Here is a 26,263-nt window from a genome sequence, read left to right as displayed (position 1 = left end):
TCCAGAGGAGATCAAGGCATATCTTGAAAGGAAATGAAGATGACTAATGCAATGGAAAGTCTTTGAATTGAAGGATTTTTAAGAAAGTGTGCAGAGGGAACAGGAATGTTCTTTTTCTGTGGGGTCAGTGAATTAGGAAGGACAGTTGGGAGCTTTACTTGACTTCAGCATCTGATTCCTGAGACTTCATTGGTAAACTTAATGTCTGGAATTTTGTGTTGTAAAACAACACATTGGCTCTGCAGCTTTTGGGAAGGCCCATGGACAGAGAGATCACACCCGCTGGGAACCATTTGTGTGGCCATCACATTTTGGAAAGACAATTGAGAAGTCCTCAAGGAGAAAATAATGAAAAACTAAATGTCTTCACAGGAATTACCTCAATTCTGACTATGATTTTTTCATATTAGTAATTTATACTTGATTTTTTTTTTTAATTTTAAACAAGAGCCTTCGGGTTTAATCTGAGGTGGTCGTAGAGTCACAAAATGCTTACAATACCTGTATGGCACCGGTGTCGTCTCCGTCTCCATCCTGCAGATAGGAGAGACACCACGGAGTTCTTCTCAAAGCAGTTTATTCAGGAACCTTTCTTTCTGCATGCAAGCAGCAATCTTCTACCCCCAAGGACACTCCCTACTAAAAAACCAGTAACCACGCCCCATCAGTGCAGTCTACATAGTCTCAGTTCATAGGTCCACGCCAAATGGCCTGATCTTGTGTCATGGTGCGCCTGCGCAGCTCTCACGATGGGCGTGGCTTACTTTTGGATGTATGAGGAAGTCAGGTGCTAGTCATAAGACTTGGCAGCAGTCCCGGCCGCCATCTTGGGATTGCCGCCACACCCGCTCCCCACAACCCGGGATCTAACACTATGGGGCTAGAGATTCTTCTTTTAAATGCATCACCATGAACAAATTCCATTTAACCAGCAGGTGTCCATGCCAGGCAGACACTGAGCAGGTTGTATGTTCTGTTAATCTCCACAACAACCCAATTCAGCAGAAACACGTCCATTTTACAGGTGAAGAAACCACAGCTCAAAGCAAATGAGTATCAGGGTCCCCTCAGTCTCACTGGCTGTCACTCAGACCCACATCCTTCTCTGTACAGGGAAGCCATGGGCCTGAGGTGGGCTGTGCAAGCTGACTCTGCTGAGATGATCAATGCTATTCTTGACCCTGGGAGAATTTAAGACAAGGTGACCCACAGACTCCTGGGATAGATTCTGCCTCTGGGTTCTAGGGTAGGACACAGTATCACTTGCCATGGGTCTCTACTCATCTGAGGAGTCTGTTCCCATCTGTCAGCTTCTATGGCAGTGGTTCAAATCTCTCCTAATGATGTAACCCTTTAATACAGATCTTCATGCTGTGGTCACCCCCACCATAAAATTATTTCATTGCGACTTTGTAACTAATATTGCTGTTCTTGTAAGTCATAATATGCAACATATCTGATAGGCAAAGTATCAGAAAAAAAGGGCCTGGGAAGGGGTCTCGACCCACAGGTTGAGAAACATTGCTCTGTGAAATACTTTTAAAGTAAGGCCTTCTTCTCAGGAGAACCCAGAACAGTTATCAGAAAGAGATGCCCTGAACTAGTTACATGTTTTAGCAGGCCTTAAGGACAACAGAGATTCCTGGCTAAAGGCACAATCTGAAATCACTGTCCCCAGGACATTTCTTGCCTCAGGTTTTCCCCATAACAATGTGAGTCTGCTTGAACATGTCTGTCCAGGAAGCCAGTCCCTGTAGACTGTTATACAGACAGAATGCTAAAGTCAAGAATGGTTTCCCTCTGACGGCCCATAGTCACTTCTCTAGAAGTAAGTTCAAGTCCCCTGTGTGTAAAGTCACATAGCGTGTGAGACTTGAAATGTCATCCGTTTGAGTTGACAAAAAACAATTCTCACTTCAGATTTACAGCTGACCAACAGTTATTTTCAGGAGAACACAGAGGGTGGCCAGGCCTGCAGAGTCAGATCCCCTCCCTGCTTGGGACAATCCCACCCACAGTAGACTTCTGCTTCTCCTAACAGTGTTATCAGAAAATGTGACCTTAAGGTTCTGAAGTACACAATATGCACAAACCCTAAAGATGTTAGATGGCCAATATGGGGCTTTTCTCTGCTTTAAGATCATTCTGGCCTCTCCTCTCCCCTGGACTGCATTCTGTTCTCTCTGGTCCGTTGATCTTTAAGTACCTGGGTTCACCTCAAGGCCTGGGTGGGGAGGAGGACCTTTTCTTGTAGGAATGAGCATGGATCAAGAATGTATCCCCACTGTGACTGGGCAACAAAGTACCAGAAAATCTTCTCCAATCACAGAACTGGGTCATGTGGGAGCCACCACTGTTTCAAAGGGACAGCTGGTTGCTTTCTCCTGGAAGAAGCACTTGGGGGTTGACTGTCACTTCTGAACCTTCTGTTCTAAGTCACATCTCAGAAGGGGCACTTTGCTCTAAGTCCTTTGGGGGACTCACCCAGCACTGGGGCTGGAGGATCCTATGGTGTTGCAGCTCTAAGCTGGGAGGGGGAGCTCGCACACTGACTTGAAGAAGCCTGTTTTCACAGCTGATCTATGTCTGAGGAACAGGTGCTTTTAAAGAAGCATGTGAAAGCATCTCCTGCAGGAGAGCCCAGTCTGCAGGGAAAGTCACACAGGACATCGAAAAGTGGATTCCCACCTTCCACAGGGTGGGTGAACCAGGGAGGGCACTGGATGGTCAGAGAGTTTGAGAAAAGCCTGAATTTTCTGAAAGACTTCCAGCACTTTACATCCCACCACTATCCCAGGCTCACATGTAAGGCTCAGCAAAGAGCGCCACCTGCTGGGGTTCCTGAAAACAAAACTTGGAGTGGAGAACTGTGGAATACACCTCTGGGTAGGGGGAGATGCACGACTCCAGGGCCAGGCCTGGGGTCTGTCCCTTTGGGTCTCCTTGCTTCCCAGAGGCTCTGAGTGCAGGGCCAGGGAGCCCAAATCTCAAATTCTTTGGCCTAAGTAGTGAGAGTCAACAGGACAGGGCAAGGCAGGGCAGGGATGGGCAAAGGAGGGCCAGGCACAGGAAAGCCAAGCCCAGCCAGCCAGTGGATAGGCTCTGGGCATGAGGGACTGGGGACAGCAGGACCGACCCTCACTCTCCAGGCTGGGCATGGCACCCCAGCAGGGATGTGGAGAGTCCTGGAACCGACAGCCCCTTGTCCTCTGGCTGCATCTGGCAGTGCATGGGGGGCTAGAAGTCAGAGAGGCTCCTGGGATCCCCCGATTTCCTAATCTCATTGTGCTCACAAGAACACTATTAATCTTCTACAAAATTACAGAGCAGGCTGTATGAAGACTCTCAGCTGACAATGTGGACATAAATTATGAGTATGTGTAGCAAGACCCTGGCCACTTCCAGGTTCTTAGATAGTAACTGAGAACCTCAAACACGGTAGTGATGTGATAGTGTGGGGTGAATCTAGTGACAACTAGTTTCTATTGTGACACAGATGACACTTTTTGTGTCATGGTCAGCTTATAATGAATGACTAGACCTAAGCTTGAGAATAAGCAAAGACTACATTAGTTCTCTAGGTGCTGAGCTTTTAAAAGCCCTGGGGTGACAGCAAGCTTTTGTGGACATTCTGGATTGGTCCTTCTGTACTTTAACTCTGTGAGTCGCCTCCACTCTCAGTAAGTTAGTTCAATTCCATAAATTGGAAATCTGTCACCTGGAAAAAATACATTCTCAATACGATCCCAGATTGGCCATGGAAAAAGGGTAGCTTGAACTGTCCCACCTAGGTTCTGGGCCTGCACAGGCCTGCTCTCCAAAAGAAACCTGTGTTCACAGCTGCAGGCTGCATTCACTATGGATGCTCTGGAGGTTCCTCCCTAAACTGCTTAGATTAAAATAATTTTCTTGCTAACAATCAAAAAACTCATTATGTCAATCTGGCCTACAAGAAGCTAGTTTCTATTCTGTATTTTATCAGATGTGTATAATACATATAGTCATCATTGATAACAGCTGAAAGTTCTGCTCTAATAGGGACACTAAGTGATGCTGGAGGATGATCCTGACCCACAATGAGCAGTGGGGACACCAGAGCCCTGTAGGGATGCCTGGCAACCTAACACGTTGAGCATGCACAGCTCAGTAAGTTCCCTGTGAACACACATCTCCTGAGATCTCTCTATTTAATTGTAGGTGATCCTGTCCACCTAATACAGCACCTCATGTGGAATAACAAAAGCCACCTGCAGGAGCTGTGGTGATGACTCACAGGGTAGAGCATGTGTTGTCTCTCAGAAGAACCACATGGACCCTAACAATTGGGTAAAGCATGTCAGTGATTACATCACAAAGTGTGTGTCGGAGAAACAGCCACATTATCCACACAAAAGACACTATCACACTGGGTACCGCTTGGTGACTTTGAATTCACTTATTAGCCCAGGCTCCATGGAACATGCAGAGATCCATCTCCAGCTGTCAGTTCTAGGTCCACAGGAGGGGACAGAACCCTTGAGTAAGAATGATGGTCTTAAGAGTCAAGAGATAGAATTCAATTTTTATTCATAACAAATACATTTTTACAACAAAACAGGATTAAAATGAATAAAAATATTTAAAAATATTTGAAAGTAAAAATAGTAACAAGAACATATAAATATGAAACAACAAAAAGAAAACTTCAATTAAAATCATAACAAAAATATTTCTAAAAGGATATTCTTAACGAACATTTAGAAGCACAGACGTATTGCTGTTTCTCCTCTGGCACACATAATGAAAGGCGGTCCCCCAAGTTGTCTCTCAAGTGCTGTTTTCTGAGAAGAAAGTAAGACCTCAATCAGTCAGGCTGGCTTAGTGGTATATAAATTTAGAGTCTCTAAGAAATGACAAATTAACTCAGAGTATGAATACTCATCGAAAAAATGTTGTTACCATTCAGGATGTTGGTCATCAGGGACTCCTGAGAAAGCAACTTATTCTTCAGGAAGCTCTCTTACTGGGGTGTGTCCAATTCCAGCTCTCTTGCACTTTCTGAGACCTGGGAGAGGAAGGCAGATTTTCAGACACTGATTTGGTGGGGAAATGCAAGCCAGCTGTCAGAATGCTGCCTTCTACCACCTCAGTTCTATTGAACAGTCGACATGGACATTTTAAGTGATATCATTGTTGCCAACTCTGTGGGCAGGACAAAATCTCCAGAGAGCCTCACAGTAATGTGGGCTGACAATATGGGACCCAGACTTATACCAGTGCAAACCAAGAACAGGGCAATGGAAGGAACCTCATTGGGTTGCAGGAAGAAAGGAGATGTCCATATGTCACCAAGGTTGAAGCCAGTGACAAGTACTAATTTGACATTTGCACTTGGTTCTTATCCCGGAAAGGTGCTTCCTACACAAGAAGTCGCATGACCACAGAGTGTCATTTGTCAAAGAACCAAGAACTTGTTCAAAACTCTACATAGGATCCAATGTATCACATGGATATGCAATAATATGATATGTTATTCATCTGTCACCATTTCTAGACTGCAGCTTCAAAAAGAGCAGACAAATATGCTTGCACAATAATTCAGTTTCTGAAAAGTGCTTAACTTCCCAGAATACTTGTACATAGGCAGAGCAATGAACAATTCCATTACATGAGGTGGTTGGCTGGTTGTGAGTATAAATTAGAAAGGTGGTAAGAGAAGCAAAGATGTATCAAATTGGCAAATTTTATCAGATATTGTTAAGCTAACACATCTGCTCGTCCCTACCTGATAATGCTGGTTCTGGCCGTTGATGGTCTTTATCTTTCTTGTTGAAGTCAACCAAATATTTCTGGTTCAGTGCACAATCAAGATGTACCTCCTTGCTCTCCTGCTTCAGTGGGACCAACTTCTTCCTACATGTGTTCTCCATCAGGAGCTGGCTGAGCAGGTTTCTGGAAATACAGTCTGCATAGTAAGATCATGCTGTCCCTTTCTCCCATTCCTACTCCCAAGTCCCACTAACTCTACCAGGTCCCACATACCCATGAAGACTTAATAAAATGCATCTTGATACATATAAGGCTGCTGCACAAACCATAAAGAGTTAATTCGGGGAAGAATAAATTGTTTGCTTGGCCTGACACCAATTAGTGTCCACACCTCTGAGAAAGAACATGGATCTACAAGAAATCCATGAAAGCCCAAAGCATGGGGCCAACATCAATTAGTACTGGGCCAACACCCTCAAAAACGGTCAGTAGAACCAAGAGAAGGTCATGCTAACCATGTGGTCCACGCACTGAGTTTTGTAAAACCTGGTGTGACACCATAGGTCCAGGTCAGCCTAATAACCTTCTGCTGACTTCAATCAGTACTGTTCTATCTAGAGCCTTCTGAAGATGCCTAGACAATCCTGGGATGAGGAACAGTCTTTTATGGAACTGAAAACTGAGTCCTAATGACCCTGGAACACTGATGTGTAAACAGCACAAGAGATAGAACCAGAGCTGAAGACCGTCCAATCCAGAACAAAGAAAGTCAGAAATGGCAATTCCACAGGTGATAGCCTTTCTGACCAGGACTTACCTAGAGAAGGTAATCTCCTTCTTCAGCTTATGGTTGTTCTCATGGACCTCAGTGTTCTCCATCTCTAAGTTGTGCAGAATTGACATGACCGCCTCCTCCATTCTCTCCAGGTCTTCATAATATGGATTTGGCCTGAAGTGTGGCCTGGCCCCAAATGATAGAATACAATGAACATCGGCATTTAGGAATATATGAACGCAGGGTGGGTCCTATATTACCCCAGGCTGCTGCCTGGATCTTCCAGCACTCAGTCCCCTGCCTAGCAAGTACAGAGACTCACCATAAACTCACTGCAATTACAATCTTGCAAAGCCACCAGCTGTCAAGGGCTTTGCAAATGCACACTGGGAACTCACTCTCCCTGACTTTATCCCTGAATTCTTCATTCAGACTACAAGTTATGTTTTAAATAAATGGAAGCAGATGAGTCCATTTTCAATCTCACTCCTCAGGAAGGGTCAGGTTCTGAATCTCCTCTATATGGGAGCTGAGGTTTAGCACAGGGTGGTTAGGGAGGCACAGCTTTCTAGAACCCAAAACCTTAATAGGTTAAGAAGGTGACCTTGCAGACCCAGGAATGAAACATGAGCATTTGGAGCGATTCATACCTGTTCTTCATGGATCTCTCTGTCAGAAACCTCAGGCGATCTCTCAGGTCATTTCTCTCCTCGGTAATGAGCTGCAGCTCTTTAATCAGCCTCTCCTTTTCCTTCTTGGCCTGCTTCTCCCTTAGTTCAGTGCCAGGGGATGATGTTTCTCTCCCAGCATCTGTAGGTAGAAGAACACAAGTGAACCTGCATGGGGAGAATGCATAGAGTGTTCATAGACCTCAGTGAGGCCTAAACAGGAGAACAAGCCTGGAACCCAGTGTCAATGCTAGGCGATTGGTCTATGCTTAAGAGGCCTCCTCAGTGGATTTCAGTTCTCCCACTACTCTATAGAGACCAAGAGATGTAAGCAGCCAGGTGTTCCCTATGCCGGACATCACGTGCTTACATGGACCACGGAGATGGCTTCTCCAGGATTATCATCAGCTGAACAGGGTACAGCTTGGTTTCAGGACCCTCACCACTGTGGGTTCAGAACTCAGATGATAAATTCACCATCCACAAGACTTGAGTGATTGGAGACACTCAGATGTCCTACCCTGATACTCTAAGCCAACAACTTTGGATTTAAAACGCATTTCCAGGGAGGATATGTTCAACAGACTTATCAATGTCCCTATGTGAAATACCAAATGCCCCAGAAGTGCGAATAGGTTACAGGCTGAATCTTGGTCTACACGTTCCAAATAGTTTTGGTATTGTAGAAAAATTTTTGTAACATACAACCTCTAATATATAAAGCAAACAATGACCCTGCCAGTTAGAAGAAATCAGAGAAGGTCTAAGAACATAAGGTTATTGCCTGGAGCACAATCTCTCCCTGTTACTACTGTCAGATACCCACTGTATTTAAAGAAGCAATGATAGTGAAATACATTGCTGTCCTGTCTAAACTCAGAAAAGGTGGACCCTCCATGACTACTGATGGTGTTATCATATCAATGTAACAGAACAAATGAACTGAAAAGTAAAGACCAGAAGTTCACAGTATAATAGCATTGGCCTTACCATATCCTCCCAGTGGGGATGGGGAAACTAAAGTTCTGAAATCCTTGACTTTAAGGAATTGTGATATTCATGGAAATTCAATTCCTTTTCAGATGCTCCAGTTGTTGTGGCCCATTGCTAGAAAGGTCAGCTTAAGCCTGCAGCCACCCTGGCAGGAAGCTCAAAATATACTGCCCAGAACTTACTCCACATTCCCCAGAAGTGCTGTCTTTGTCCATCATTACTTTGAGACGGAAGGCCAGACTCCTTTACTCTAGTCTCTCCACAATCGACGTTCCCCCTCCCAAAACGCTTGCGAAGACGGGAAAACATGTCTTAGCTAGTAACCGCCAGACTCAGACTGAGAGAAACTAGGGCACTGGTTGTCACTACAACACTGGTGACATCACAGAGGATGCCAGAACTCTCTAGGAGACAATAGAATGTCCAAGAAGGGACAGCAGATGTCATGGGGAGCAGACTTTCCCTCCCTGCTAATGTTCTCCCTGTACTGAGCATAAGCAGAGGTGCCCTTTCCAGGAGCCTTTCCTGGGGCAGAGCCACTGAGCATCTCCTGCTTCCAAAGCCAAATTTTCCTCAAGGCTTGATTATAAAAAACCTTAGTAATTCCTAAGCATCTAAATGAATGTTTCCTGTCAAATCTTGCCCCAAAATGTCTCATCCTAACTCAAATTGTCCTCATTCACCAATGTTAGCCATTAAAACTTCCTGAGATTTCATACCAGCTTGAATATGCACTCAAAAGTTCTCCTGTCTCATTCTGTACAGGTGCTTTATATCACATCAAGAAATAGTCTGCATGGTAGGTTACAACATGGGCGTGTGTTAGGGGAACACTCATGAAGTCATGTGCTTAGCAGTCGACAATTGCCAGAAAATTCCTTAGGAGAAGGAGTTGAAGTCTTTATGGTGCTAGGAAATGTGTGGAGACCAGTTGGCAGAGGAAAGTGCAATATTGGAAACACCAGTGAAGGGAACCTCATGCTGCTTGTGGGGTTCTGCTCGTTGCACCAACGTCACCAAAGGAGCACTGCTCACAGGCCTGAGTAAGATATACCATGAGCTTTTATCAGAAAAATAAAATACACAAGAGATATAGAGGGTGGCACAGAAACGTCTAAAATGAGGCTATACACATCATTAAGTGGATAGAGCAAGGTCCCAGCACCTGTACACTGGGAAATGGCCACCCCACCAAACACAAAAGCATCTATCATAGTCAAAAATGAATACTTTATAGAATGCACCCACTAACACTGATTGATCACATCCGTAGTTCAAATTTTGGGGGAAAATTCATGGCCTTAACTATCTTTGTCTCAACTTATATAGCAAAAAATAAGAAAGAATGAGAAAAGAAAAAGTCAAAACTAAAAGCTCAAGCTTCTCATATGAGGATTGCAGGAAGTGTTATATGGGAGTCAGTTCTGATTAGGCCATTTTAGATAGAACAGTGCATAGTGACCCTTAATGTGATGGGCCCTATATAAAGCTTTTTGCAATATTGGAATTTTAACAAACCTCATCCAGAACGTACGGAAGAGGCACCATGTGATCACCATGTCCTTACTCTGCATCAGGTTATTTTTCTGCATCCTTGATTGTCAGGCATATAACAGCAACAATCTGAAATAGCTGGTAGACATGGAAAAACATGGGTAAAACTATAGTTGTGGGTTACACACCTCAACTGTGAAAGGCTAATGCTGTCTGCACAGTCCTTGGAGGCCACTCTTATAAGCCTATTTATTGCAAAGTGAAAGAAGGTTTATCTGAGCTCAAAGTGATCCTGGCCAGCCAGGTAGAGGGCAACATGTGATACTTGAGACCCTGTTTAAATGAGCACAGAAATCCACACTTCATTCAAAGCATCATCTACGAATTCTCGATTATTTACCATTCTCTCCCTACCAGTCGTTCTGTTTGGAATGGTAGAAAACAACTGGAACTGATCTTTCTATTTTAAGGACCTTGATCTCTCTTTTTTTAGGTCCACATTAAGAGTGCATACAAATGGACATCACCCTCTGAACATCTTAGTATTATCTACTCTGTATATATAGCATAATACTGTGCCTATGACAGTCTTAAGCTTCCTTGAGTGTAGTTGCCCCATCAAGAAGTGTGAAGTTCTGAGTTCAAACCCCAGTGATGCTTTAAAGGGACTAGAAGAAAGCGATCAGAGATACTCCACTTCTTTGTCCTTAGATTAAATCAAGTTGACACAATGTGAACCTGGTGGGCTATTTAACCAGCATCTTTCTCCCAACCCCACTTCCACGAGTTCAGTCCAGGGCAGAATTCATCCCCCACCATCCTAGATATTTCTTTGTATATTTCTACAAGAGCCAGGTTTCTTTTTTTTAATAGAATTAGTTGTAGTCAATCAACTGCTGCCCTATGTGAGAAATGATTAGTATCTATTGCAACTTACCACACTGTATTTGTGTATACAAGTACATTATTGGAAATCCAGCATTACTGAGGGATTGGAAACCAGTGCTGTGGCCTTGCCTTTCTGTGCCTCTTCCTGGCTCACAGGCAGCAGGGGGCAGACCTTGAGTTCCTCTTCAGGGACAGAGTGATGTTGAATGGGCACTGAGCAGGCAGAGAAACGCAGCTGAGGCAGCTCCTTTCAGTATCAAACACATCATCTCCTTCCCATCTTAAGGGCTACTGCTGAGGTCTTGCCCCCATACCTACCTTAATAGCAGCGAATTTGTTACACAGCAGCCAGCTCTTTCCTATTGTTCTGTAATATGCCTCCACATCATGGATGCCAAGAAAAACACTAACAAAGAACAAAAAACTCTGACGTTGAACTGTGTGGTGCTGGTCACATACCCTGTTATGTTCTGTATGTTATGAGGTTTGTTAATCTTAACAAGTTCCCCAAGTGTATTCTTCACATAGGACCCAATAGATTCAAGGAAAATAGGAACAATTATGTGTAAAATGGCCTGAGTCAGGGCCCATAGACCGAAGCATTTCCAGCACTTGTGCATGAGCCCATGTGGATTTTGCAATGAGCGGGGCCTAGCAATGTCCAGTACACAGTTGTGAGCTGTTGCTCTGGTTGAACTGTATTGGTGTGTGCATTAATAAACTACACCTATTTAAATGAATTCAGTGTCCTGTGGTTTGAATCCAGACCCCTTGACACCAAATCTTCCCTTCAGCAGCATTTAGGAGAAGCAGCTAGGGTCAGGAGGGGTGACATCTTGCCATAAGTTATGTGACAAGAGGGATGGTGAATGGTACCTTGTGATAAGAATCAAGGTTTCCTCTGTAGTATTTAGGTCTATACTGGCCCTGTGCAACAGCTTCAAGAACCCAGTTCTGATTTTCCTTGGGATTCCCGTGATGATGCACTCAGACAGGATTGGAAACAACCAAAACGGTGGTCAGACTTGATTTATAAAATGTAGGTAACATTGCAAACTTATGTTGTAGGATATTTGATCATATTGTCATCCCCAATATTGTGTTATTTACTTAGAAAAATACCTTCTGACTGTGTACTTCAGTACTAGCACCAATATTTAACCCTAGAGCTATTTTTGTTTGTTTGTTTGTTTTTTGTTTTTGTTTTTGGATGAACAAGTACTTTCCTATTTTGTGGCCCAGCCCTAGCTCTTACTTCCTTGCACAGTCATAGAGAGATCAAACATATACTCAGACAAAGCCAGGGGAGTGTATAAAAGGGCCTAAGGCAATACCACATAATGACATTGAAAGTGGGCTCTCTTCTTGATCCACGCCTCCAGCTCTCCTGACATCTACATGAATTATAACTCCTAATGCAGTGTAAATGATGTCTGCGCTATTGCTGAGGGAATCATGAGAATAACAACTGTAAACATTCCACCATCGATAGAATTTGTGGAAAGAGGTGACTGGCAGCCAACAAGAGGGCTCTACAGTTAAAGGGGCTTGCTGTCAAGTCTGATGAGCTTGACTCAATCCCCAGGACCCACGTGGTAAAAAGGAGAGAACCAAGGGCCAAGCTGTCCTCTGGCTTCCACTCATGTGCTTACATGTATGTGAGTATATATGTATATGTCTGTATGTACGTGTGGATATGAATGTGTATATGCATGTATGTGTATACGTGTATATGTATATGTGTGTATATGTCTGTCTATATGTGTGTATAGGTGTATTTGTATGTGTGTATATGTATTGTATGTGTGTGTATGTGTGTATGTGTGTGTGTATGTGTGTATGCATGTAGGTGTGTATATATGTGTGTGTGAGCATGAATGTATATAGTCATGTATATGCATGTGTTTTCATGTACGTGTATTCGTGTATATGTACGAATGTATGTGTGTATATGTATGTATGGACACACAAACACACACGATGTTAAAACATAAAAAGCTCCTTGGAGTATTCATAATGCCTGGATAAGTGGTGACCATGTGGGGGAAACACATGTCCATGTAAGCACACCTGTTCACATGCGCTGAGCAATGCCCAGCCTGGTCTTGAGCTCACTACCTGCCCAACGATGAGTTTCTGCCCACCTGGTCTTCTCAGAGCCAGGCGACGATTGTTCCTGCCATGCCAGTTCTGTTCCAGTTTCTCATGCCACAAACCTTCTAGCTTGAATCTCACCTACTGACGCAGGAACCTAACAGCCTCCAACCCAGTGAAGTAAGTAAACTTCTTCCTGACATCCTCAGGCTTGGTGTCCCCCATGAGTCACAGGGAGGAAGGATGGCATGCACCAAGGAGAAGGGCCATGGGCAAGGAAGACAGGATCATAAGTCAGTCATCACTGACACCAGCAAAGTGTGTGCTTCAGAGCTGGCTCTGCTCACTCTTGTCCCAGTGGCAGGACTTAAGAGTGGTGCATACCTGTCACCCAGCACTCAGAGACGTCTGAGGCATGAGAACCAGGAGTTCATGGCCATCTTAACTAATGGTGAGATCAGAGACAGCCTGGGCTGCATGAGACTCAGTCTCAAAGCAGGCAAGAAGGAACTTGCTATATTTGAGCAAGGAAGCTGGAATCCTCCTGGGTTCTAAACATTCACTGCAATACAGAAAGATGCTAGGGCTAGTGTGGGAGAAAGTAGGAGACAGAGAAGCCAGGTTAACCCTACCTAATCTTCTCATGCTGTGTGAGCTATGAGTAGATGGTGCCCTATACACTGTGGACAGGATGGTCTCTCAGACGGTTCAGAAAGCCATGGAGGACTCCTGCAATTCTCCACTTGGGTGTCACTTGAGTCTTATATGTGTGTGTTTACAAGCCAAAATATAAGATCCATAGGTGACTGTGTAAATTCAACATGGTCCAGCCATGTGCTGGAATATTATTCAGCCTTACATAGAATTCAGATTCTGACCCTTGAACAGGAATGAGAATGGTAGCCATTCTCCTAAGTCAGACCTCCAGGCAGTGCAAAGACAAACTAACACTGTATGACACCACTGAGGGCTGCAGTGTCACCAGTTATATAAAGACAGAAAGCAGGAAGGTTTACAGAGCCCCAGGGGTGACATGGAGTGGGGAGGTTGGAGGGTAGGTCTGTAAGTGGGACTGAGGCTCAGAGGAATCAGACATGGCTGCAGAATATGCATGTGGCTGCCTCCCATACCTGTGGGTGCTGCCTCCTCAGAAAGGCAAATACAGCAAAAGAAATGAACAGAGGGGACAGGCTCTGACCTCCTGTAGACACACACAAATGACGTGACAGAATATGCACACTGCTGCCTTGCTGCAGGAGCAGTTAAGCATCCAGAAGGGTTGAAAGAGGCTGGAAGGGCTGAGCATGGCACTGAGTTCAAGGACATAGCTTTAGGTCCTGGGGAACCTACGGTGCCCAGGCCCCATCCTGCTGATACTGAGGGTCACAGCTGACATTCAGGGTGATGGCTGGGCTGGGCTGGGGAATAGGTGTCCACTCTCACCTGCTCCAGCTTGAAGGTGCTCTGGATGAAGTAGAACTGCAACTACTTGTTGGATTCATTGATGCAAATCAGCTGGAAGCTATTCTGTTCAAAGTCCTCAAATCTGAATATGGCCAAGACACCAATGGGCAAGCACTGGGAGACAAGGTGTGGTTATAGTCGGGGTCTCCTGGAAGGACTAGCCCTCCTGAGAGAAGTTGCAGCAGAGGGGGTGTGTTTTCCTGACCAGTTTGGTACCCAGTGTTTTTTTGCCAAGGGTTCCTTTATTACTTCTTGATGGAACCAGGCCTGCACATATCCAGTAAGCATTGGGGTGGAACCTAGGCTTGGTGCCCACATGCTGGCATCGCTGAGGGTGAAGCCTAGCCTACCACACTTCCAGACACCGAGTGCAGATGCCTGGGTTCCTATAGAATGGCGGTTCTTACCCTTCCTAACACTGTGACTCTTTATTTCAGTTCTCATGTCGTTGTCATCCCAACATAAACTTATTGGAGAGCTACTTCATGAGTGTAACTTTGTTACTGTGAGGAACTGTAATGTAAATGTCTGGTGTGCAGGAGCGCTGATGTAGAACCCACAGATTGAGAGCAGCTGCTGTAGAGGATCAGAGTCCTCTGCCAGCCCTGGTGTTTGCAGAGATCCCGTGGGTTCCCAGTCTCCATGGCTTTTCCCAAGGACAGGGTTTATAATGGCCGTCTCAGGGCCCGGAATCTCACAGAAACAGCCTCTCCCTTGTCCTTCCTGTTGAGGAGAGCGTGGTTGGTCCTCAGCACAGTCCAGTCAAACAGGGCTCTGTATAGACACTTGGCCAGGGGTCTCCTGCAGTTATGGCCTCTGGACAGAGGGGTTTCTTACCTGGTGGGGGCAACTGTGCCAGGTACAGACTGTGATGAGCAGAGTCAAGACCTCATTTTGTCTTATTTTCATAGACAAAGTTGCCCAGGCTGGCCTCGAACTTGCCGTGTAGCCAAGGATAATTAAACAACTGATCCTACTGCCTCTACCCCCCCATGGGCTGAGATTGCAGATGAGTGTCACCAGAGCTGGCTTGTCACAGCTGCTATACGGCTCTAAGTCAGGGGCCTCATGTGCAGGAGTGTTATGACTGTGCCATCCCCACCCCGCAACCAGGGTTTTCACCTTTCTCCTACTGAAGTCTGCTTAATCCTACTCTGGCCCCAGGACACAGCAGCTGTGGGAGACTCAAAGCCTGGGGCTTCAGCTCAGCATGGGTACACAGCATGGCATGCAGGATGTATGGTTGTGAAAAAGCCAAGGAAGTGCTTCTCAGTTCACCCCCTGCAGGAGTGTCTAGTCCATCCTTCTCCCCATGGACGCAGACATCTGCTTCCAACTGCCCGACATGTCTCTCTGGTTTTGACTTTCCTGGATGCCATGTCAATGCCACCACACAGAGTGCTGCCTCTACTGGGGACACTCACACAACCTCTCTGGGGGACATCTGAGCCAAACAGGGATTGGGTGCCCTGCAGAGAGGTCAAGTCATGTCGTGAAGTACCTTGTCCCACAAAGGCTCACTGTTCAGGTAGTTGACTGGAAAAGTAAGGGGATCCTGGGCAGGGTCCCCATTGGGAGTGTCCCACACCCTGCTATCAGGTCTATTCCTGGTGCCATGCAAATTCAATTTGCAAGACCCAATGCTCTGGAAATGTCAAGAGCTAACGGAAATGTACCAGGAAGTGCACACCACAGCAAAGGGAGAGGATGGCACAGAGACCTATGCTATGGGTTAAGGGGCACGGAAAGGCCACCTCGAGCACAGGGGTCAGTCACCTCTTTCACAAACAAGGCAAAAGGTCAATGCTCTCAGCTCTGGGAGCCTAAAGGGCTCTGTGGCTCCTAAGCCCTGCAGCTGTAGCCAGAAGCAGCACTGAACAGGATGTAAATGCTGAGGATGGCGATGTCAATAAAACTTTATTTACAAAACCAAATTGGTGGTGGTGCTGGTGGTGGTGGTGGTGGTGGTGGTAGTGGTGGTGGTGGTGGTGGTGGTGGTGGTGGTGGTGGTGGTGGTGGTGGTTGCGGACTGGTTCATTTCAAAGCATGCTGGAGTGGCATGGCCACTGAGCATCGGGAAACACAGAAAGGAATGCGACCGGACGCAGGGCTCCCAACACCCTAGACGTCGACCTATGGCACTGGAACAGGGTCCCTGAAGGTAAGTCTGGACAGTCAGATAAGGTAAGTACATTTTATTACAAGGAAATGGGACAAGATAAATCTTCTCTTCATCTCGCTATGCTTAAGCATCTTTAAGAGTGCAGGGAATTCATGTCTATCAGTCTGGTTTAGAAAAGTGTTTAGAGACAGCAAGAGTAAACTCCATGGTTCCCTGACGAGGGTTCCAGGGATTCTGATATCTGGGTCAAAGTGAAAGTTAAGGTGAAAAAGGCTGTTAGGCAGGGCAAAAAGATTCCAATTTCTGGTCTCTTTGGGCTGTAATTTTTACTGTGTTCAAGGCCATGAATGCAGACAGGGTAATAACGAATACAGAACAAGAAGCTAGAGCTTCATTAAGACAAAACAAAAGTAAAAGTTTTGCCCTCTGCACCACTGCCTGAAGCAGGTTTTTCTAAGTCGTTTCCCGAGGATGGCATGTTGACCATTAGATTCACAGGATGATAATGACGAATTCACCTGCTTTTTCTTTTCCTATAATTAGGCCAGCATCGATTCAAGGTTTGGCCCAACCGACTTATTATAAAGGATGATACTGGTTGGTTGAAAAAGGTAGTAGCTTTCTATGAACCATGTATTAAGTTTTTATGTATATTAAAATTAACATTGGAAAGAACAATGGTAGGAGAGGAAGCTGGAGGACAACTGCTGCAAATGCTTGCTTTTGAAAATGCTAATGAAGAGTACAGGAGAGCATTATTACCTATAAAGGAGGCTGGGGATATTAATGCTTATATGAAGGCATGCAAGGGTATCTTTTCTGAAAATGGAAAGATGCATATTTGGCACGTATTGATCCAGATAGAGTTATTAAATTATATGTTTAAATACTCTTGAATATCCTACAGGCACTTTCGCTCAGGATGAGTTGCCTTTAGAATGGGTTTATATTAAATAAAACTTTAACCAAACATTAACAATTAATGAGGAACAAATTTCTTTAATTATTCAGCAAGGCATACAAAGACCTGTTACTCTGTGGGGATATGATTGTGCTGCTATTGTTTTCCCATTAAGCAAAGATAAAGGGGAATATTTAATGCAGATGTCTGAGGTTTTTCAATTAGCCATGATTTCTTACACTGGAAATGTTGAATTTCATCCTCTCCATAGTAAATTGTGGGATTGCTTTAAAAAACAAAAAAAATTTGATAAATACACTAATTTCTGTTGATCCATTACCATCAGCCCTTACTGTGTTTACAGATGGCTCTAAGACCAAGATGGCTTATTGGACCAAAGATTAATTTTGGGGACAAGAATCTTCTTTTGGGTCAGTACAACAAAATGAATTATTAGCGGTAATTAATGTATTCCAGGATTTTACTCATGATGTAAAAATATTATAGCTGAGTCCGCTTATGTTGTAGGAGTAGTACAGAATATTGCGACTGCTGTTGTTTCTACATCTAAGCCTATATTAAATGTTATTCTCACATATTAAAGGACTATTGTTATTATGAAACTCTAGAATATTCATTACACATACTAGATCACATTCAAAATTTCCAGAATCTTTAACACTTGGCAATCATATGGTAGATCAATTAGTGGCATTTGCTACCCCAGAAGAACACAGTCATAATCATGCCAATACAGGATATTTACATATTAAATATAAGATTCCCTATTCTCAAGCCAAACAAATTATTGCTAATTGCCTATGTGTCAGTCTTCACGTATAAAATGTATTCCATCTCAAATTAATCCCAGAAGGATGCAACTTAATACATCGTGTCAGATCGATATAACCCATATTTCTGAGTTTGGTCGCCTTTCACATATAGATGTAAGCATAGATAATTTTTCAAAATTTGTGTGGGCTACACCATTTCCAGGAGTACGCACTGCTCATGTTATACAGCATCTATTGGAAACTTTTGCTGTTATGGGACTGCCTTCTAAAATTAAAATTGATAATGGACAACATATATTTCTTATCAATATAAACAATTTTGTCAACGATATCATATTGTACATATTACTGGTACAGAACACAATACACAAGGACAAGCTTTTGTTGAAAGAATTCACCATACCCTGAAATGACAAATTATAAAATTAAAAAGGGGGAAAAGAGATGGCCTTATGCAACCTGAATGGAGTTTGCAGACCAGTCCCAGGGCTATATTGGCACAAGCATTATACGTTATTAATTTTCTTAATTTACCACAAGGTGAAGTTATATCAAGAGCCAATAGACACTTTGTTGAACTTCCCCCAAGAAGGCATGGAAAAGACAGTATGGATAAAAATTGCCTGGGATGCTGAATGGCAGGAAAGGACATCATTGTATATAGGGGAGAGGGTTTTGTCTCATTACAGGATGGGAGACTATTCTGGTTACCCGGGAGATGGATCCAAGCACAGAATAATAAGAACTGCTCCCTACCCTCAAAGGAATCCAGTTAAACCAGCTACATTTTCTCCTGATGGATGTTCTCAGGAGATGAGGAGGTGTCCTCCATTACTGAGGCCCTGGCTTCTCTTAGTGTCCACAAACAACAATGGATAAGGATCCGTGTAGTGACAACCCTATTACCTATGTGGGGTCAGGTGAAGCGATTAAGCACTGAAAGGAATAATTTTGTCTCCTTCAGGAAAGTCCTTTACGGCTGAGCACTTATTCTTAGCAATGTGTGTTTTACTCATGGTTTCTTCTGCTGCGGACAATGCCAGTTATCGGGCTTATATTGCTTATCATGATGAAATCCTACTACTTTTCTGTTAGTAAATATATGGATAATGACACAGAACATGATTGGAAGTTAATTCAAGCCTATTTAGAGGGTAATGAAAGTGCTTCAAAAGTAATTAATGCCTTGAAATATGATGTTCGAATGTCTTTTGGTAAACAGCTAGAAGATATGGAATAGCGAAATTATTGGCTGATCAATTGACAGGATTAGATCCCAAGGCTTGGCTTCAAAGGATTTTCCATAGCATGGGATGAGCTAGTTTTGCCATAATCTTATGTACATTATGTATTATGTTGCTTTATTTTTACATGACTAAACCCCTACAAGGACCTTTAGCTATGTTATGTAAAGTGTTACTTTAAAACAAAAGAAAAAAGAAGGAATTGTTAAGACATAGAGATGCAGCTCCCAGGCAGGGTCAAGAAAGGCCTGGTGCCAGATTCAAGTAGGGGCTGGAATGCCGCCCTGGAGAAGAAAATGTTTTTCTCACTTGGCCTTAAATTATGTTCTGCTGTGTCCCGTTTTGTGGAAGTGGTTCTAACGCTCTCTTGGTAATGGTGAGTATATTTTGATTATAATAAGAGAGGTTATTTGTTATATGAATATTTTTAGAAGAAGCTTTCGTTTATTCGTCTTTCTTTGTTTAATCTTCCCTCATTGTTCCTGGTATCCTGGGAATAATGATCTTATGTTATCTTGACACAATGAAAATTGTAGTAATGCATATTCTTAGCTTAATAAGGATTAATAAAGCTTACAACTGCGTGCAGTTTCTTATGCCTTTGCTCTGCACCCCCTGTGTCCTGGGGGTATGCGACCATACCCAGGGCCCCAACTCACTACACATTGACAATGGGTCACCGCACAAAACACAGAAGCATCTACCTTAGTCAAAAATGGACATTTTATTGAATGCATACACTAACACTGATTGATCACATCCATAGCTAAGATACTAGGGGCAGATCCGTGGCCCAAAATACATTCTTCTAAACCTATGAAGCGAAAGAAAGAAAGAAAGAAAGAAAGAAAGAAAGAAAGAAAGAAAGAAAGAAAGAAAGAAAGGAAGGAAGGAAGGAAGAAGAAAAAACACAAAAAACTTAAGCTTCTCATAGGAACTTCGCAGGAAGTGTTGTCTGGCGGTCAGTTCTGATTAGGCCATTTTAGATGAAACACTGCATAGTGACCCTTAATGTGATGGGCCCTATATAAAGCTTTTTGCAATATTGGAATTTTAACAAACCTCATCCAGAACATACAGCAGAGGCAAGGATGTGATCACCATGTCCTTGCTCTCTATCAGGTTATTTTTATGTGTCCTTGATTGTCAGGCATAGAACAGCAACAATCTGAAATAGCTGGTAGACATGGAACAAAGTGGCTAAAACTATAGTTGTGGGTTACACACCTCAACTGTCAAAGGCTAATGCTGTCCTCAGAGACCTCGGAGGCCCCTCTTGTAAGACTATCTATTGGAAAGTGGAAGCAGGTTTATCTGAGTTCAAAGTGAACAGGGCCAGCCAGGGAGAGGGCAACATGGGATACTTGAGACCCTGTCTAAAACCAGCACAAAAACCAACCCTTCATTCAAAGCATCATCTATTAATTCTTTATTATTTACCACTTTCTCCCTACCAGCCTTTCAGTCTGGAATGGTAGAAAAGGACTGGGAATGTTCCTTCTATTCTAAGGACCTTGATCTCTCTTTCCTTAGGTCCACATTAAGAACACATGCAAATGGATATCACCATCTGAACAACTTAGTATCATCTACTCAGTATATCTAGCCTAATACTGTGCTGTGACAATCTCAAGCTTCCCTGAGTTTCGCTGAACTAGCAAGAAGTATGAAGTACTGAGGCCACACCCCAGTGATCCTTTCAAGGGGTTAGAAGAAAACCATGAGAGATGCTCCACTTCTTTGTCCTTAGATTAAATCACATTGACACAATGTGGGTGGACTATTTAACCAGACATGTTTCTCCCAACCCCACCTTTCTGAGTTCAGACCATGGCAGAATTCATGCCCCACCACCCTAGATATTGAGTTTTGTGATATGTAATTATTATTTAAACCTATGTATTAAATTTTGTCATTTTGTTAATTTTTGTGGTTTTCCCAGTCTTCTTTGATTAACTTTCCTAGTTTTATTAATTTATCCCCTGTGTTCTCTGGTATTTTGTCCTTCCCTTCAAACTAAAGTATTCCTTTTAGGATCCTCTACAGAGCTGTCTTACTGGTTACTCATACTTTGTTAAATTTATTTTTAGTATGCATTCGTCAGCACAGTAGCTGGGCAGCTGCCTGCCCTCCATGGTATCAGATCTACTTTCCAAACAATAACGCTCAACTCTTACAGGCTGTGTAGCATCTTGACTGTTTTTGTTCCACTTGGACAGCCCTCAGGACCAGGCTCTCCTCTCCCTTAACCATGGCTGCTGTCCTCTTCCTCTCTTCTCTCCATCACACATGTTCTTCCTTTATTCTCTGGCAGCTTCTTCTTCCTTCTTCCCTCCTCATGATCCTCTCTAGCAAAGCCCTCAAAGCTCCCCTCCCCCATCTCTCTGCTGTGCAGCTGTTGGCTGTTGGCTTCTTTATAATCACAGTTAACTGGGAACAGGGTCAGTTATTTGGGGTTAACCAGTCCTGAGTTCCACAAATTAGCATTAAAATACAAGCAGAATTAGGCCAATCCACTACAGGGATTTTTGTTTGTTTGGTTGGTTGGTTTGGTTTAATTTTCATTTACCTTTTTACTTGTTATTTTATTTTTGGCTATTTTTTATTAATCGGTTATTTTATTTATTTACATTTCAACTGTTGTCCTGCTTTCCAGACTCCCCTCATCAAACCTTACATCCCGTTTCTGCTCAGCTTTGCCTATGTGACAGTGCTCCTGCACCCACACATATCCATCCCCACCTCACATCTCTAGGATCTGCCTTTGGTGGGGCTCCAGGCCTCACCTTGAACCATAGAGCATCCTTGCATACACTTTGGCTGGCAGTTTGGCCCCTGGGAGCTTGGGGATTAGGGAAAGAAGATCTGTTCAGATATTAAAGCCAATGTTTGCTGCATTCTCTTCTTTTTCTGGTTATAGGTGAAATTATGTTTGTGTGCTTCTCTTTTTTTAAATTATTGAGAGAAGATTAATTTCTTGGTTTTTCTTGGGTATAGTTTAGTTCATTGTCTTGGAGTTTTCCTCCTATTAGCCTCTGTTGTGCTTTCTTACAGAAAAGAATTCTTTAAATTTGGTTTTGTCATGAAATATCCTGGTTCCTCCTTTTATGGTGATTGATGATTATGCTGGATATAGGAGCCTGTGTCTGTATTACATCTGCCCAAGATTTTCTGACTTTTAGAATCTCTGTTGAGAAGTCTGGTGTAATTCAGATACGTCTCAATTTATTTGTTACTAGATATTTATACCTTACCCCTTTTAATGTTCTTTCTTGATCTGTGCATTTAGCGTTTAAATTATTATGTGAATGGAGGAATTTTTCTGGTACAAGTAGTTTGATGTTCTGTAGGCTTGTTGTACCTTTATTGCCTTTTCTTTCTTTACCTTATGAAAGTTTGCTGCTATGATTTGTTGAAGGTGTTTACTGGATCTATGAACTAGAAATCTTAATTCTCTTCTCTATCTATTATCCTTAGGTTTCAACATTTAATTGTGTCCTGAAATTCATGGATGTTTTGGATTCAGTAAACCATACATGTTTATCTGAGATGGGTGTTTTGTGCTTTGTGGGATGACCTCCTTGACCCCAGGCTGCATGAAGAATCTCAGCTGACAATGGGGACATAAATCATGAGTTTGTGTAGCAAGACCCAGGCCTCTTCCAGGTTCTTAGATATTAACTGAGAACCTCAAATACAGTAGTAATGTGATAGTGTGGTGTGAATCTAGTTACTCTTCTCTATTTTGATATAGATGACTCTTTTTGTGTCATGGTCAGCTTATAATGACTAGAAGACCTAAGCTTGAGAATAACCAAAGACTACATTGCTTCTCTAGCAGCTGAGCTTTTAAAAGCCCTGGTGTGACAGCAACTTTTGGTGGACATTCTGGATTATTCCTTCTGTACTTTAACTCTCTGTGTCACTTCCACCATGAGTAAGTTAGTTCAATTCCATAAATTGAAAATCCATCACCTGGAAGAAATACTCTTTTTTTTAAAGATTTATTTATTTATTTATCATATACAAGTACACCGTGACTGTCTTCAGACACACCAGAAGAGGGCATCAGATCTCATTACAGATGGTTGTGAGCCACCATGTGGTTGCTGGGATTTGAACTCAGGACCTCTGGAAGAGCTGTCAGTGCTCTTAACCACTAAGCCATCTCTTTAGCCCAAGAAATACTTTCTGAATATGATCTGAGATTGGCCATGGAAAAAGGGTAGCTTGAACTGTCCCACCTAGGTTCTGGGCCTGCACAGGCCTGCTCTCCAAAAGAAACCTGTGTTCACAGCTGTTGGCTGGCTAAGAAAGATTTCACGAGACATGATACACAGCCCTCGGACTTCTGCTCCAGTCATCTGCACAATTTTTCCCGGACGATATCCTCATACCTCCAGCAGGCGGGTGATGAAGCTGTCCACTCTCAGCTCCCCTTCAGCCATCTTGTGGGCACCAGACTCTCCTCCCTGCAGCAGGAACAAAGGCTTCTCCATGGTGGCTGCAGCAGCAGTGGTGGTTTGGCATTCTCACCTAGGAGGCCCTATGCCTTTCTACCCCAGTTCCAACTCACCTCAGGCCCGGGCCTTCCCCCCATCCACTTCCCAGGGAGCAGGGAGAGCAGCACCCACTAGAAATAAAAGGGAAGCCCTTGGTCCTGCCAAGAGTGAACCCCCAGTGAAGGGGCTTGTTGGGGGGGGAGGGTGGTAATGGTGGGAGGATGAGGAGGGGACACCAATAGAGAAGGGGAGGGGGAGGGGTTAGGGGGATGTTTGCCTGGAAACCCAGAAAGGTAATAACAATTGAAATGTAAATAAGATATACCCAATTTAATAAAGATGGAGAAAAAAATAGAAAGAAAAGGCACACATTTAAAACAGAAGAATATGGACCCTAATTTTAAACCACAGCTCTGTCAATTAACTATACCTTAAGGAAGCTCAGAAAAGCAGGCCAAACAATTAATATTTTCTCGGTTTAAGTAAATAATAATGTTCGTTTCTTGCTATTGTGGAGGGAATTAAATAGATAATATGTAATCATGGAAGTTTTGAAGTACCATCCATTTTTCTGTTCATTAAATCAATCTTACTCATTTCATTGATCAAATATGTATGTTTTCCGTTTCACAGTTATATGTATAATAAAACCAGTATAAAAACCTTCAGAATATTCAGTTATTATAGATATTTGTCATTTCTTACAGAGGGCAACTATGATTGACTACACCCAATTCTATAAAAAACAAAACTCAGGAAACCTGGCCCTTGGCAGCAATGAATCAAGAAATATCTAGGATGGTGGGGCATGAATTCTGCCAAGCAATGACCTCAGATAGGTGGGGTTGTGAGGAAGATGTATGGTTGAATAGCCCAATAGATTCACGTTGTATCATCTTGATTTAATCTAAGGACAAAGAAGTGCAGTATCTCTGATGGCTTTCTTCTAACCCCTTGAAAGGTTCACTGGGGATTGACCATAGAACTTCATTCTTCTTGCTGGGGCAGCAACACTCAGGGAAGCTTGAGATTGCCATAGGCACAGGATTAGGCTAGAAATGCTGAGTAGGTGATACTAAGTTGTTCAGATGGTGATACCCATTTCATTTGTTCTTAACGTGGACCTAAGGAAAGACAGATCGAGGTCCTTAGAATACAAATATCATTTCCAGTTCTTTTCTACCTTTCCTGAATGAAAGACTGGTTGGTAGAGAATGGTAAAAATTCAAGAATTGGTAGATGATGCTTTGAATGAAGGGTGGGTTTCTGTGCTGGTTTTAGACAGGTTCTCAATTACCCCATCTTGTTCTCTACGTTGCTCGTCAGGTTCACTTTGAGCTCAAATAAAGCTGCTTCCACTTTCCAACAGGTCGTCTTACAAAGGGGCCTCCAAGGACTGGGAGGACAGCATTAGCCAATGAGAATTGAGGTGTGTAACCCACAACTATAGCTTTATCTGAAAGACCCTCAGACAGAGGAGACTCTCGCTCCAGTCCTGAGGACAATCACCACCCCATGAACACACAAGACTCAGTCTTGATGTAAAAACAAGAGGTTTACTTTGGGATACCAATGCACTGGGGCTCGACACGGTCCTCACACAGGAGGGATGTGAGGAGCCTCAAACAACAGAAATATACAGCTTAAATAGTCAGTTAAGATTACACAGTTTCCTTAGCTCAGCTATTTCGTGCCAAGGATAACTAGGCAGATCTTTCTCGTCCTGGAATTCCTGGGATAAGGCCGTAACCACATCAATGCAGCTATTTCAGTACGAAGGACTTCTGACTTGATATATGTTTTCTTATCCTGGGGTTCCCAGGACAAGGACCAAGGATATCTGTCTTGTCAGGTGTTTCTCTTCTGGAGTTCCCAGGACAAGGCTATAGCTATGTCAGCCTATAGCACAGCTACATTCAGTACCCAGAACATCTCACTTCTATAGTGGTCAGTCAGCTTCCCAGAGATGTTTCCTGTCTTCTAATTGCCCTGCAGTAAATATGTTCTGTACCCTCTGTTCTCATGGTCCGGCAGCTTCCTAGAGAATGGGTGGGAATGTGCTTTCTGTACTTTCTGTTCTATTGTCTAATGTGTAGGGGCTAAGCGAGGGCCAGCTTAAAAGATTCTCATGCTTAAGAAATGGCTGTACTGATATCAAACGGGGATCTTTCATATCCACTTTCTTCCAAGTCTACCAGCCATCTCAGATTGTTGCTGTAATATGCCTGACAATCAAGGACACAGAAAAATAACTTGATACACAGCAAGGACATTGTGATCATATCCTGTGTTGTTATGTATGTTCTGGATGAGGTTGGGTAAATGACAATATTGCACAAAGCTTTATATAGGACCCATCAAATTAAGGGTCACTATGCACTGTCATAGCTAAAATGACCTGGTCAGAAGTGACCACTGGATCACTCTTCTGTAACTTCACATGAAAGGCTTGTGCTTTTTGTGTTTTTTTTTTATTTTTCTGTTTTTTCTTATTTATTTATTTATTTATTTATTTATTTATTTATTTATTGTTTTATATGTTGTCAGGAAGATAGTTCAAGTCATGGATCTGCCCC

At 43.2% G+C, this 26,263-nt stretch overlaps 3 protein-coding genes across 8 annotated transcripts in view; 2 read left to right on the top strand and 1 right to left on the bottom strand.

Moving 5' to 3' along the window:
• LOC147999161 (disks large homolog 5-like) overlaps positions 1-26,263 on the top strand; it is a 74,223-nt gene that overhangs the window by 42,290 nt on the left and 5,670 nt on the right. The gene's annotated exons all lie outside the window — the stretch shown is intronic.
• The window catches only part of LOC147999157 (disks large homolog 5-like), a 115,540-nt gene continuing 93,826 nt past the window's right edge, over positions 4,550-26,263 (bottom strand). The window contains exons 1-5 of one of the 2 annotated variants that reach the window (XM_087596342.1): positions 7,174-7,458; positions 6,566-6,709; positions 5,765-5,931; positions 4,939-5,044; positions 4,550-4,820 (exon numbers count right to left, since the gene is read on the bottom strand). In XM_087596342.1, the coding sequence (XP_087452468.1) occupies positions 4,980-5,044; positions 5,765-5,931; positions 6,566-6,709; positions 7,174-7,184 (387 nt within the window). In that variant the 5' untranslated portion in view covers positions 7,185-7,458 and the 3' untranslated portion in view covers positions 4,550-4,820; positions 4,939-4,979. Of the gene's footprint in view, positions 4,821-4,938; positions 5,045-5,764; positions 5,932-6,565; positions 6,710-7,173; positions 7,459-26,263 lie in introns of those variants that run through there. The other variant, XM_087596341.1, reaches the window with a different exon arrangement.
• Positions 15,953-26,263, top strand: part of LOC147999160 (disks large homolog 5-like) — a 46,489-nt gene continuing 36,178 nt past the window's right edge. For 2 of the 5 annotated variants that reach the window (XM_087596401.1, XM_087596398.1), the window contains exon 1: positions 16,106-16,285. The gene's annotated coding sequence lies outside the window, so the exon portion shown is untranslated. Of the gene's footprint in view, positions 16,286-16,789; positions 16,858-17,511; positions 17,579-26,263 lie in introns of all 5 variants that reach the window. The other 3 variants (XM_087596399.1, XM_087596397.1, XM_087596402.1) reach the window with 3 other exon arrangements.

The sequence above is a fragment of the Rattus norvegicus genome, chromosome 19, assembly GCF_021556685.1.
Source record: "Rattus norvegicus strain SHRSP/BbbUtx chromosome 19, alternate assembly SHRSP_T2T, whole genome shotgun sequence".
NCBI classification, from domain to species: Eukaryota; Metazoa; Chordata; class Mammalia; order Rodentia; family Muridae; genus Rattus; species Rattus norvegicus.
Note: the sequence above shows the minus strand (reverse complement) of the source record. Positions and strands in the feature narration are given on the sequence as shown.